The 13,217-nt window shown below is 36.3% G+C and overlaps 1 protein-coding gene across 2 annotated transcripts in view; it reads left to right on the top strand.

Annotated features, from left to right (window-relative positions):
- The window catches only part of LOC150090617 (scavenger receptor class B member 1-like), a 147,929-nt gene that overhangs the window by 113,820 nt on the left and 20,892 nt on the right, over positions 1 to 13,217 (top strand). For both annotated transcript variants that reach the window (XM_090371801.1, XM_090371810.1), the window contains 2 exons: positions 783 to 901; positions 9,434 to 9,507. In XM_090371801.1, the coding sequence (XP_090227927.1) occupies positions 783 to 901; positions 9,434 to 9,507 (193 nt within the window). The remainder of the gene's footprint in view (positions 1 to 782; positions 902 to 9,433; positions 9,508 to 13,217) is intronic.

The following is a 13,217-nucleotide window of genomic DNA, read 5'->3' as shown; positions in this document are numbered from 1 at the left end:
GCTTATTTGTAATGAAACAGTACAGAATAGCAGTTTATTGTAATAGTATCCTAAAATGAAACTTGCAAACCTTTTATGATGCTTCTGTATAAATTGTTTATGGTCTTCCTACCTGGCGAAGGAATATACAGATTATATATGTCACTGAATGGCAAACATACTGTGCAAAGCTGACCATAATAAAAACATTGTGCAACTAAATCGACACTGAAAACTTTTGACATTGGATAAAACAGACTATTACAAGCAAATGAGACTGCTTTAATTCAGAAGAGTAGTTGTTATAAGTCACAGGGATATGTGGTATAAGAACATGTACTTTAAGTACAAATGCTGCACTTATATATGGCCTTAGAATTAAAATTTTCCTTTGTGCTACTTAATCTCAAAAATTTCCCTTTGATAAATAGGAGAAAGTGTAGCACCCATATGCAAACTTTTGACCTTGTAGGTGGAGCAGAATTACCTTAGCATTTAACTGAACAGTTATAAGAAGACACTGGTTTATTTATATAATTTACCTAGTTTATCACAGTATTTAAATTAAGCTTGTGTCAAACATTTAACTTCTGAAAATTAATTACTAAAAGTGAATAATTTTACAGAATATTGAATCATATCGAATATGAATCATAATATTGAATAATTTTACAGTAATTTGTTTAATTAACATAAAAAATTGCAGAATGTGTACTGAATTGATAACTTTATCTGACATTTTCAGATATCAGTTGTGTATTTGTTTTTAGTTTTCATTTAAATATTTTTGTTTATATCCATAGGTGCTCCGGCAGTAATGTCACTTCCTCACTTTTACCTTGCTGATCATTTTTATGTAAGTAATGTTATAGGTATGAATCCAGTTGCCTCAAAACATGGATTTCATGTGGACATAGAACCAGTGAGTAATTTTTATTAATGAAATTTTAAAATTTTAAATACATTTTAGCACTTTTTAGAAGGTGTTAAAAATGTATTTAAAAAATTGGTTGTTTGAGGAATTCACTTATGAAATCTTGTCATTTCACTACACTGATTATATGTGACATTCTATGTCAACATTCACTTTAATATTGTAATAATGCTTTTATTAGTTGCTTAAATATTGTATTCAGAAATGAGTTACTTTCATATAATCTTCTCATAATAGATTGAACATAAATTAGATCTACGTGCAACGATTTATAGTTGTATATAACAATTTTCGTTGACTTTATGTATGTAAGAATGCATGAAAATTAGTTTTGCACACAGTGCTTACATCTTCATATTGCATTACTGGCAGGAATGGTGTAAGCCAGTTAATGTGTGATAACAAAGACATTTAATAACATAGTATAAAGGAACAAGTCAGATAGTATATAATCATTAGGAATATTTGTAGGTAATGCAGTCAGAATATCTCTCTCTCTCTCTCTGAAAAGATATATTAGCTTTTCAAAGTGACTTCATTCATGCTCAGAAAGATAAAAAGCTGGCATGTAACTGTGAGTGAGTTTAATTTTCTAAGCTATTAAAACTATTAAACCGTTTATAGTACATGTGGAAAAGATGTTTATATCTTATTCAAATACCATTTGCTGTCACCAGTTTTCTCTTTTGCTATGTCATTGGGTCACCATTTTTCCAAGGTTTGGTTCTGGGATAGTTAAGTATGTTCCAACAAGGAAATTTTAATTTTTTTCAATATGGCATTGTAAATTATTTTATTATAATAAAGGAGTACCTTATGAACCAGCATTTAGAATAAGGTATAATGATTTTTTAAATAATGTGACATGCAGGTCCTAAAATTTTTTTAAAATATTATTTGTTAGATATATGTTAATATATTTTTATATGATACTATCGTTTGTTGCTACTTTTAGTAGAATCACAATGCTGACGGTGTAATTCTTTCAGAGATTCTTTCATAGTTTCAGTCCTTTGATTATTGATGACATTCATTTGTGTTTCTGGTTTTCTGTTTCAGATTTAGAGGGGCAATTGCAGTCCTCCAGTGGGCTGCCAAGGCATAACAATTATAGAAATGAGCAAACAGTAAATATATGCTAATTATGCATCCTCAGCTTAGTGAAATAAATAGCTGGACCACAGAATTCTGACAAAAACAGAAGTAGACATTACTACACAAACATTTGCCAACTCCTATTTTGAGTGTCACAGCATGATATAAGAGAGAGAATTTTCAGACTAACTAGGTTTTACTTCTTGCAGAAACTGAATTATATGTTGAGTTCAGAATTGACTAATATTTTGAGTTACCTGAACTGTAAAAAACACAAAACTGTACTTCCCAGAGGTGTTCAGAATATCAAAATATATAGTTGCATTTATTTCATTGATGAGGACCAGTGGACCAAGTCCAAATAAAACAGGCCTGTGCCATCACACTACCACCACCAAACTTCATTTTCAGTGCAGTACAGGCTAGATGAAACTGTTCTTTGGGAATATACCACACCTGGGTTCATCCATCTAATACAGGGGTCACCAAACTTTTTTCACAACGGGCCAGATAACCGAGAGATTGACGAGCACAGGCCGTATAATCATTTTGTTCAATATATACAATTCAGTAAATGCAACAAAAATGGATTAGACCGGGTTCGAGCCCATGACCACCAAATACGGAGGATGCGGAAAAGTCTGGGAATGACCACCGCATATCCCCGGAACAGTTATAGCCTTAGTTGCTAATGCTCCTAAAAACCAAATAACAAACAAACAACAAAAATGAAGACAACGAATATATTTATTTACCAATACACAAAATATGCAAAAATAAAGAATATATAGAAAAATAAAGATAACAAATATATTTATTTATAAAAAACTTATCAAGGAAGGCGACATTAGAAATAAGATAAGCAGAAAATATTAATGTGATTTATGGAACTGGTGTTTAGCTTTTAAAATATCATCAATGTTTGCTTTTGAATTGCTACACCCAACCAAGAGGATTGCCTTTAAATGTTCATCACTCAGCCTTGTTCGATATGTGGACTTTACATATTTCAGTTTTGAAAATGCTTGCTCACAGACATAAGTTGTACCGAACACTGATACCATACTAGAGGCAAATTTCTTTAATTTTGAAAACTCATTTGAAAACTTTAATTTTGAAAACTCATCAGATAAGCAGCGATAAAATTCTACAAGATTTCGTTCTCTGTGTTTCTCTTTCAATAGGTCATTTGCTTGTAAATCAATGATCCTTAACTGTAGTTCGACTGGCATGTCACCAACGTTACAATGAAACGGAGTTTGAAACAAAAGAATATCACTTTCAATTCTTTCGAGGTCTGAAAATTTTTCCAAAAAATGCTTTTTTAAGTCATTAATAATTTTCTTTGGAAACTCGAGATTGATATCTTCTCCGATTTTAGCAATAAATTCTTTGAAACACTGAAAATGAGAGAAATCTCCTCTTTCTAGTTGTGCTTCAAAAAGTAATAGCTTTCTTCGAAATCCTTTAATGATTCGGTAAAGGTCACAGATAAAGTTGTCCTTTCCTTGAAGTTTTAAATTCAATTCATTCGTGTGAGATGTTATGTTAACCAAAAATGACAATTTTGATAGCCAGGTAGGATCTGATAGAAGTGTATCAGCTCTATCCTTTTCGGTGAGGAAAATATCTATTTCTTTTCGTAGCTTATAAAAACAAAACAGGACTTTACTGCAGCTAAGCCTTATCACACTGCTGTGTGATAAGGTAAGTCACAAAATTCAGAGTCAATTTCCTCAAGAAAAGCCTGGAACTGGCGGTGATTAAGTTCATGGCATTAAGTTCAATAAAGTTCACCGCAGAGATGACTGGTTTCAGTATGCAAGAAATATCCTTGCCACATAGTGCTTGTTGATGTATAATGCAGTGTATAAACAAAGCACCCGGAAGTTGAAGATCTTCTAACTTAGTTCTAATCTTCCCTACGAGACCCTTCCTAACACCAGCCATGTTTTTTCCTCCATCAACTGTGACACATCGAAGCTGATTCCACTGAAGGTTATAGCTTTGCAAAGTTTTCTGCACTTCCACGAAAATATCTTCTCCAGTTGTTGTTCCGTGCATGCTGCAAACGGATGCCAACTCTTCTGTGACTTGAAAGTCCAAATTAACACCACGAATGAATATGAGAAGTTGTGACGTGCTCTAGAGATCAGTAGACTCATCCAGTGCTAAAGAATACCACAAGAATTGTCTAGCTTTTTCGTGTATCTGCAATACTATATTTTCTCCAAGTTCTTCTGTTCTCTACACAACTGAACTTGCTGAAAGGCTAACACTTCTAAATAAATCAGCTTTTTCAGGACACAGGTTATTTGCCGCTTCCATCATACACTCTTTGATGAAGCTGCCATCAGTGAACGGTTTTCTTCGCTCTACCATCTTATTTACTATTTTGTAACTTACACGGGTTACAGATTCATTTTCAATAAATATTTTCATGAACACATGCCTTTGTGATGCCAAACTATGTTTTATGAATTTAAAATTTTCAGTACGTAACTTTCCAGAAAACTTCGAAAATGTTAAAAGATGTTTTGTTTCATAATGACGCTGAAGATTGTACTCTTTTAAAACGGCAACACTGTTGTTGCATATCAGGCACACAGTCCTTTGGTTACTTGCTTCCACAAAGAAGTGCTTTTCTTCTCATTCTTCATTGAAAAGGCGACACTCAGCATCTACTTTTCTTTTCTTAGTAGCCATAACTATGGGAGAACGGTGAAGAAAAATATCTAGAAAGGAGAAACAATTGCTTACTTCATCATCATCATCAGCCATTTTCAATCCACTGCAGGATGAAGGCCTCTCCAGCAACTTTCCAGTTCCTTCTGTTTTGAGCACTGGACATCCATTTACTACCCACAAACTCATGAATTTCATCTATCCATCTCCGCCTTTGTCTTCCAGGTTTTCTTCTAGCTCCTCTTGGATACCATTCTGTTATTTTCTTAGTCCATCTGTCATCATGTCTTCGAGCTATGTGTCCTGCCCAAGACCATTTTACTTCTTTAGTTTTGATAAGAATGTCCTTTACTTGAGTTTGTTGCCTAATCCATGTGTTTCTCTTCTTATCTAACAGTCTGATTCCCAATATGATTCGTTCCATTCTTCGCTGTGTAGTTCTCAGCTTCTCTTCCATTCTTTTGGTGAGTGCCCAAGTTTCACTTCCATAAGTCATGGTGGGGAGTATACATTGGTTCATTATTTTACGTTTAAGACAAACTGGGATATTGCTCTTCAGTATGTGACTATATTTCCTGAATGCGATCCATCCAAAATTTATTCTTCTCTTGACTTCCAGCCATTTATCATTATTACAGCTAATAACTTGTCCCAGATAACTATATGACTCCACCTTTTCAATTACTGCTCCTTCAATCATTATTTCCCTTTCTGTGGCATACTTGTTCATCATTACTTTTGTTTTAGCCATATTCATCTTTAGTCCAAAATCCTTACTAGCTGTGCATAACTGATTAAGATTTTCCTCTAATTCTTTGGGATCGTGGCTTATGACCACAATGTCATCTGCAAATCGTAAATGGTTTAGGTACTCTCCGTTCACATTGACTCCTTTCTGCGACCAGTCTAATCTTCTGAAAGCTTCCTCAAGGGCAGCAGTAAACAGCTTCGGAGATATTGTGTCTCCTTGTCGAACTCCTTTCTCAATTTTACATTTCCTACTGTCTTTGTCTAGTCTAATAAAGGAGGTAGCACTCTCATATATTTTCTTCAAAATCATAATATATGGGGTATCAATGCCTTGTCTTTCCAGTGCCCGAAACATTGCCTTATGCTGTATGGAGTCAAATGCCTTTTCATAATCCACAAATGCCAGGCATAGTGGTGTTTTATATTCATTTGCTTTCTCCATTAGCTGTGATATTACATGAAGGTGATCCATAGTTGAGAATCCTGTCCTAAAGCCAGCTTGCTCTTTCGGTTGATTCTCATCAAGTATTCTTTCTAATCTGTTAGTAATGACCCTTGTGAACAACTTGTAGATGTGGGATAACAAGCTAATTGGTCTATAATTTCCAATTTCTGATTTATCTCCTTTCTTATGCAGCAAAACTATGATTGCATTATTCCACTGCTTAGGCGTCACACCTTTTCTAATGCACTTTGTGAAGAGCCTTGCCAGTTTTTGTGTTATGTCTCTTCCTCCCAATTTTAACAACTCTACAGTAACTTCATCTTCCCCCGGGGCTTTCTGATTCTTCATTTTCTTCAATGCATGCTCTACCTCATCAGGAAGAATATTGGGTATGTCGTATGTGTTGCTACTTTGCAATCCATCTTCCCCACTGCTGGCATCATTCCCCTGCTCCTTGTATAATTCTCTATAGTAGTCGTCTGCTATTTGAATTATGCCTTCTCTGCTGTTTATAAGTACACCATCACTATTCTTCAGTTTCAGTATCATTTGTCTTTCTGTATTACTGATCATGGCTGCTGATTTAAATCCTTTGTTTTCCCTTAATGCTTGTTCTACTTTTCTTGTGTTAAATCTTCTTATGTCCTCTCTGAGTCTCTTTCTAATGGCTTTGCATAACTCAGTATACTCAATTTTCTCCCTGTCAGTGTTTTTCTTGCTCTTCATTTGTCGTCTTCGGTTCATCATGATAAGTGTTTCTTGACTAATTTTTTCTTCTTTGGATCTCTTTTTCCCTATAGGTTTCTTGGGCTTTATCACTTTCAAAAAGTTGTAATATTCCTCGTCGATATCTTGGTCCTCAGCAGTCTGCAGAAGCTCATACTTGTTCTTAAGTTCCAGTACATACTGCTTTTTCTCCTCTTCTGTTATCTCAAAGACCTTTGTATTATTTACTCGAGTCAGTTTTTTCCTTTCCTTTCCTACATCTATATCAAGTGTACATCTTACCATTCTGTGATCACTTCCAACATTTACCTTATTCAGGACGGTAACATCATTCACAATATATCTTCTGTTAGTGAGGATGAAGTCGATTTCATTAGTAGTTAATCCATTTGGACTCTTCCATGTCCACTTTCTGTTCACCCTTTTCTTGAAAAAAGTGTTCATTACTGACAGTCCTTGAGATTCTGCAAATTCCACAAGTCTTTCACCTCTTTCATTTCTTTCACCAATTCCAAAATTTCCTATAGTTCCTCTTTCTGCGCTGTTTTGTCTTTTTCCAACCTTAGCATTGAAGTCTCCCATAATAATAGTGTAGTGGGTTTTCTGCTCATCTAGAAGACTCTCAATTTCGGTGTACATTTCTTCAACCTCTTCATCATCATGGCTCGATGTTGGTGCATAAATCATTATAATCTTTAGCTTGTATCTCTTAGAAATCTTGAGTATTAGTCTTGACACCCTTGGTGATGTACTTTTGAATTCCAAAATGTTGTTTTTAAAATCTTTATGGACCAGAAACCCAACTCCACCTTCACTCCTTTCACTGTTTCCATTGGTGTACAGCAGATTTCCACGTGATAAACTTATAAGTGATTCATTTCTTCTTCTTGTTTCAGCCAAACCGATGATATTCCAATTCACATTTTCTAATTCCTTTTCCAGCTCTAATATTCTGTCTTCACCGATGAGTGTTCTTACGTTATAACAGGCCAAGTTCAGTTTCCGTGCATGGCAGCCTGATCGTACCCAGAGATTCTTAGCACCCTCTGCTTCCACTCTAATCCTCTCGCTGCCGTAAGAGGGAGAGTGAAAGCTGCTGGGGACTGAGGGCCATTTGTTTCGTCGTGCTTTCATATTGCTGGAGGGTTTGGTCTTTTCCTCTTCACGCTTGAAGAGAACCACTCTACACGTTCGTTGCCACCTAAGTGACGTAACAGGGCTTACCATCGAGAAGGTGTGCATGAGTGGATTTTAGGGAGGCAGGCCAACCGGACTTCTCCTAAATCTTCTGTAATAGAGAGATATTGGATCCATCAGTGTTTTAGGCTGAGTGTCTGATAACACACAGGATACCTGTTCCCCTCTAAGCCCCTTACTTACATACTGTATAATTACTATTTATATATAATATTTTACAAGAATTTACCTTATTTTTACTTACACTTATTTTAATTTCTTTTAACGGAAGTTTATCTTATCTTCACAGAAAATATTCCAAATATATGCAGCCGAATGTTGCACTGCACTCTAACTTTTGACAGCGCTAACATCTATCCCCTGCTGCACCCTAGCGATCATATCCCATAACCATGATCGACGGAGATGGGCGGTAGATACGACTATGTTAACAAATGGCGGGTGTTCCTGACAAAGCACCCTTTTGTGATGTCACGTGCGCCGCCGCTCGCCGTTGCCAAGGTATAAGCCCCGCTCACAAGCTGTCATTGAAACAGTAGTATTTCGTTGATTCACTATTTATTATATTTCCATATAAGTAATTACAATATATTTTAGAAATTTTGATCATTTGTAGCACAGTGCAGGGCGGGGCAGATGAACAGACTACGCGGGCTGGATCTGGCCCACGGGCCGTAGTTTGGTGACCCCTGATCTAATACATGGACTGTGTAGCTGTAGTCCGATTCATTTTGACATTATGACACTGTTGTAATGTCAAGTGTGCTTCTTTATAGAAGGCAACGAAGGCAAGAATATTGATAGGCAGTGATATGCATTGCTGAGAAATATAGCTTCTGCTTACAAGCAGCTGTATAACCATGGTAACCCATTCTACCAAGTATTTTTCTGACTGTTGTAGATCCTACACTTATCCCAGTTCTGTCAAATGCCTCTTGAGTGAGCTCATTAAGGATTATTTTGCAGTTTCCTTTCACTATCTATTTCAACTCTCAACATGCTGTGGGGGTGGTCTACCTGGCTCTGGGTGATTTGTCACATTACCCTGTCTTTTCTAGCTTACAATGTTTTCAGCAGTTTATTTTGGATCTCCTGCTCTTTCTTCTATCTGGCACACGGATGTGTTGGCTCTGTTAACAGCTTACTATCACCTCTTGTGAAGGGATCAAGGTCCTTTTCTTGGTCCATTTTGTTTCATCTTCCTGTGAAGTGATTCCTTTTCTGCCATGTAACTGCTGGAATTAACCATCACTTTCTAAGGGTGACGTGTCCTTTGACATGTTGAAGGATAGTGTATATTTTAGTTGTATAGTAGTGCATCAGTTGAGTGGTAAAAAAAGGCTACTTTAATGTACATATAACAAGATGATACAAAATAATAGTGTTAAGTTTTCTTGACAAATGATGGCTTTAGAAAAAAAATTAATGGTTATGCCATTATATTTTTACAACACAAAAAAAATAAAAAAAAAAAAAGTGGTGAATATCTGAATTTCATGACTGGATTATAAACTAAATAAGTTTTCTAGCTTGTTTTTGTTTTTTAAAATTTAATTGTAAAACTAAGATTTTCATCTAGATTTTTCTGTATTATTTCACACTCTTATTGTTTACTATTTTAGCTCACTGGCATCTCAGTTGATTTTGCAGCAAGATTCCAAGTTAATTTGAACATTCAGAAGATCCCTGGAATTGCGTAAGTTACAAGAATAAACTTGTGAATTTTTAAGTTTTATTGTTTGTTCTGGTATGTCTTAGGGACACTTATTATTAGGGAATCTTGAAAACATGCTTCACCTGTTTTCAAGATTGATTGAGTTAAAAATATTGACAATATGAGGAATATAGTAACTTAATAATAATTATTATAATATAAATTTCAGATTTTAGTAAAGTATACATCACGGATAATCTTTTTGCTTTTTCTGGTACACTTCATATTTTTTGTGATTTTATTTATTTATTTATAATCATTAATTTATTTATTTATTATCTGGTTTATTTATTATCATTTTTATGGTAATCCTAAAAACTTCCAGTAACCTCTAATTATAAAAAAATTACTTCAGAAAAGAAATTTTAACCAGTAGTTTTCGTAGTTACTGAATTTCTCTGATAAGCTTTGTGCGGGTACCAGAATGATTTTCTTGTAATATGCACAAACTTCTGATGCTGCAAAACAGATGTTTTGTGTCATTAGAACTTGACACAGGAAGTTAAGTTGAGAAAATTATAGATACCACTGAAAAAAGTATTTCCATTGTTTGAACCAAATCCTGTAATAAAATTTCAGTAATTTCAACTAAAGTTTTGGGGGGGGGGAGACAATGGGTAGTCCAAATTAGCGAAAATCTGAATTGTAGAATATGCAAAGGTCAATCAAATGAAAACTGCAAAAGTTAAAATTTGTATTTCATAAATAAGAACACTATTATGTCAACCTTTAATATAGTTCCCATTATATTCAAAATGCTTCCTCTAATTATGTCAAGAGAAGTTTTGTAGTTGGTGTTAAAACCATTTGCACAGTGCAGGTAGTATGAGGATGGGTGTTATCATGCTGCAGGCACACACTTGAGGATAGCAAATTATAATGTTTCTTTTGAATTGCTGCCTTTAAACGATACAGAAACACATCACAGTATTTGTTACTAATAACTGTTTCTTCTCTCTCCAGAAAATATTCTTGAATTACTCCTTTATGGTCTCAAAATACAGTGAGTAATAGTTTCTCAGCCAGTGTGTGGATATGGGCTTTCTTTTGTTGAAGTGAGCCTGGATGGCACCACTCTGAACTTGTGCATTTTTTTTTTTTTTTTTTTGGGTATGTAGTGTACCCAGGATTGATCTTCAGTCACTGTGTTCCAAAAAGGTTGCTCCTCCTTGCTTATACCATTCAAGAGTTACATAACACGTCAAGTCACAGTTCCTTCAGTTCTGATGTTAAATACCAAGGAATCCAGCAAACACATGCTTTTCGAAAATGTAACTCCTCACTAATAATAGCTATAATAATAATATCTATAATTAAATGACTACTGATAATAGATGCACTGTACCTTTTTCATGTTTTGCTGAACCAACACTAATCTTGCACACCATAGAAGTTTCTTCAGTAGTTATATGACAGTTTCCTCATATGAATTTTTTCACCATCACTATGACTTCTGGTGCCACAACATAATGTACGTGTCCTGATCGAGGAGAATCCTTAGCATTTTTGATACTTAAAACTATATTTTGCTTATGAGTTAGCTGATATATGCTGATATATAGAAAAAGCAAAGATTCTGTACATCCTGACCATTATATTGTTGTTGTATATGTATTTCTCTTTGGCTTCTGACTTTGTAATTTTTTTGTTTTGAATCAGACTAGTGTGATGGGAAGATAGAGTTTTATAAGGTTTTTGTTCTGAAAAAACAACCACTGACCTTAAGAACATATGCAGTTCACAGAATAAATAGAAATGTTGTTTATCAAGACTGATCAACTAAGCAGTTTACACCTTGCTCTCTGACTGGATTACTTCATAGCATCTGGTTGCTCTGTCTTTTCCTCATTTAATAAGTTAGTTAATATCCACTTGTAGAGAGTTGCCATTGCTTTACCATACTGAGCCAACATTCTGCAATAAATTTCAGCAAGTTTTATTCCTTCTACATTCAAAAATGTGATTACAGATCACATCTCTACCTTTCATGATTGCAAGGGTGCTACTGCAATCTTGAACATTAACCATTTCCTAATAATTCCAACAGATGGTGCTATGTGGGTGCTCAGTGTTTGTAACAGATTTCAGTCGATAATCTGACATGAGATTATAATACATATATATATATACACAGTTATGCCCAGTTAATTTATTAAAGTACAAATAAAATAAAATATAAGTACAAAATTCAGTAGCTTTCGGAACCCGTGTCCCTTTATCAATTCGCCGTTATACCATCGAAACCTCCCATCATACAGCTCGCTATGGGTATAGAAGCCAGTATTACCAACCTTCCCGAAGAAACTGCCAACGAGATCCGATTCAAGACTGCCGCAGTCCTCCGCAACACTCGAAAAACGTACTCAAACCTCAACCACCGCCAGCGTGCCGCCCTGTCATCTATAAGAAAAGACAACTCCATCGTTGTACTTCCTGCGGATAAAGGGCGCCGGACTGTTGTGCTGGACCGATCAGCCTACCGAGAGAAAGCCTTGGCCCTATTACTCGATCCGTTAAAGTCTTGAAACGTCTGGAAGCAAATGTTAAAGATAAGAAAATCCCGACCGCGACTCACCATCTTCTACATGCTACTGGCTGCCAACTACCGCAATTCTACGGATTACCAAAGATCCATAAACCGGGTATTCCTCTCAGACCTATAGTGTCTTGCTGCAGTGCCCCAACGTATGAACTGTCCAAACACATCGCGAGCCTCCTCTCGCCTCTTATAGGTAATACATCTCACACCGTTAAAAACAGCAGTGAATTTATTAACATCATTAAGGACATTTCAATCCCTGACAACTCTGTCATGGCATCATTTGACGTGGTTTCTTTATTCACCTCGATTCCCGTCCAACAGGCCGTGCACTGCGCCAGAAGGCTCTTTGAGAGCGACTTAAGCCTCCAATCAAGGACGTCACTATCCACTGATGACATCTGTACCGCCCTCAACCTATGCCTCTCTAGCAGCATCTTCACCTTTGAAGACTCACTCTACAAACAAGTACATGGCACTGCTATGGGTGCCCCTGTCAGTTCTGTAGTAGCTAACATCGCCATGGAAGATCTAGAGGAGCAGATACACCAGAACCCACCTACACCTATTACAACGTGGTGTAGATACGTCGACGATATTTTTACCATAATACCACGTGGTTCTGAAACGGTACTACTAGAACACCTCAACTCTCTATCCAATTTCATCAAGTTTACCATAGAATCAGAGGTGGACGGTTCGCTCCCGTTTCTGGACGTGCTAGTGCATCGCGTAGGCCCAAGTCTAGAGACCTCAGTATACCGCAAACCCATGTGGTGCGGTCAATTCACCAACTACGGGTCCGGCCACGCTCCAAGCCATCTCAATAGCACTACCCGCACCCTATTCTCCAGGGCCTGGAGCCATTCCAGCACCGACACAATTAGACGTAACGAGATCTCCCGTGTGAAGGCGGACCTAACCAGATGCGGTTATCCATCCCATGTACTTAACAGATGCTTGTTACAGGCAGAAGAACTTACTTCCAACCCAAGACCTCCGAAGCAAGTCGGCATATCGTCTGCCTACATTCCGTACTATCCAGGAGTGTCAGGACATATCTCGAAGATCCTGAGAAGTTACAACATCAAATGTGTGCAATTACCCGGTAAGAGCCTACGTTCACTTGTCTCCAGTGTGAAGACCCCTGTCA

Source organism: Mastigoproctus giganteus, chromosome 1 (assembly GCF_048544385.1).
Source record: "Mastigoproctus giganteus isolate SK-2022 chromosome 1, ASM4854438v1, whole genome shotgun sequence".
In the NCBI taxonomy this organism is placed as follows: domain Eukaryota; kingdom Metazoa; phylum Arthropoda; class Arachnida; order Uropygi; family Thelyphonidae; genus Mastigoproctus; species Mastigoproctus giganteus.
The sequence above is the reverse complement of the archived record's forward strand: the minus strand, read 5'-3'. Positions and strand labels throughout refer to the sequence as shown.